We start from the raw sequence: 1,393 nt of genomic DNA on the forward strand, positions 1-1,393 counted from the left end.
TTAGACAGGGGATATTGGGGACATTCCTTTATTNTGAAATGTAAGATTTAGACTTTTTCCCTCTTTTTTGAGATTTTGGGTGGCCCTGAAAAGGGCCGTTTTTTTGTGTATTCTAAATAAATCGCTAGATTTATTTGGATGCAGCCTTCTCGGATTTCTTGGGTAAGAGAACGGCTTGGATGTTGGGGAGGACACCACCTTGAGCGATGGTTACTCCGGACAACAGCTTGTTCAATTCCTCGTCATTTCGGATAGCCAACTGTAAATGTCTTGGAATGATTCTGGATTTCTTGTTGTCACGGGCAGCGTTACCAGCCAACTCGAGAACTTCAGCAGCCAAATATTCCAAAACAGCGGCTAAGTAGACTGGGGCACCAGCTCCGACTCGCTCGGCATAGTTTCCCTTTCTCAACAGACGGTGGATACGACCGACAGGGAACTGTAATCCAGCCCGGGATGATCGGGTCTTGCTCTTTCCCTTTACTTTTCCTCCTTTTCCTCGTCCAGACATGATGTGAATTTAGTTAGTGAGACGGTGTCGTCGTGCGAAAGTCTAGTAACTGAATGAAGCGAACGCGACGACTAAAAACACTATTTATACTCGAAAATGGAGTCGAAAACTACGGTGCTCACTATCAAGTCCGCGCTATTTCACGAGAAAAGCTTTCGATCCTATTTTTCGACTCCATTTTCGAGTATAAAAGGAAAATTTCGCGCGTGTTCACTACCCACTACCACTCGACTACCAATCAACAAGAAATACCATGATCAGAACGAGTTTGGAAGAATGAAGGAGACCGAGTAACTAACGCCACACCATCCAGGGCCGAGTTTCACCGCCATGTCATTCGACCCGACCAGATCTAACGAAGAATCAACAACCAAACCAACAACACCGAATCATCCAATTTGATCCAATCCAACTACCAACTACTACGACTACCAACAACTACCTAGTTTGCGATATCAGCATCCGCTGGAAGCGAACGTTAACTTGTCATCTACCAACCAACCAACCGTGTTCACTACTCACTTGACTGTTAGACACCGCACTGTCCACATCACGTTAGTACTCTAAATTCAACATGCCGCCAAAGGTTTCTGCCAAAGGGGCTAAGAAAGCCGGAAAAGCAAAGGCCGCACGTAGCGGAGACAAGAAGAAGAAACGACGACGAAAGGAGTCTTACAGCATCTACATCTACAAAGTGCTGAAACAAGTCCACCCCGACACTGGAGTCAGCAGCAAAGCTATGTCTATCATGAACAGTTTCGTCAACGACATTTTCGAGAGAATCGCTGCCGAAGCTTCAAGACTCGCTCACTACAACAAAAGATCGACCATCACCAGCAGGGAAATCCAAACTGCCGTTCGACTTCTGTTACCCGGTGAGCT

The 1,393-nt window shown here is 46.0% G+C and overlaps 2 protein-coding genes across 2 annotated transcripts; one reads left to right on the forward strand and one right to left on the reverse strand.

Annotated features, from left to right (window-relative positions):
* Nucleotides 1-130: 130 nt before the first annotated feature.
* Nucleotides 131-511, reverse strand: LOTGIDRAFT_148569 (hypothetical protein; the record flags this gene model as incomplete). The annotated part of the gene is made up of 1 exon (XM_009069172.1): nt 131-511. One exon carries the CDS (start codon nt 509-511, stop codon nt 131-133), a length of 381 nt encoding a protein of 126 aa, XP_009067420.1.
* Nucleotides 512-1,085: 574 nt separating this feature from the next.
* LOTGIDRAFT_61072 (hypothetical protein) lies at nt 1,086-1,391 on the forward strand (the record flags this gene model as incomplete). Its single annotated transcript, XM_009069173.1, has 1 exon — nt 1,086-1,391. A coding segment is annotated over one exon (306 nt), but the record flags the coding sequence as incomplete, so codon positions are not given.
* Between the last annotated feature and the right edge of the window lie 2 nt (nt 1,392-1,393).

The sequence above is a fragment of the Lottia gigantea genome (genome assembly GCF_000327385.1).
Source record: "Lottia gigantea unplaced genomic scaffold LOTGIsca_9958, whole genome shotgun sequence".
NCBI classification, from domain to species: Eukaryota; Metazoa; Mollusca; class Gastropoda; family Lottiidae; genus Lottia; species Lottia gigantea.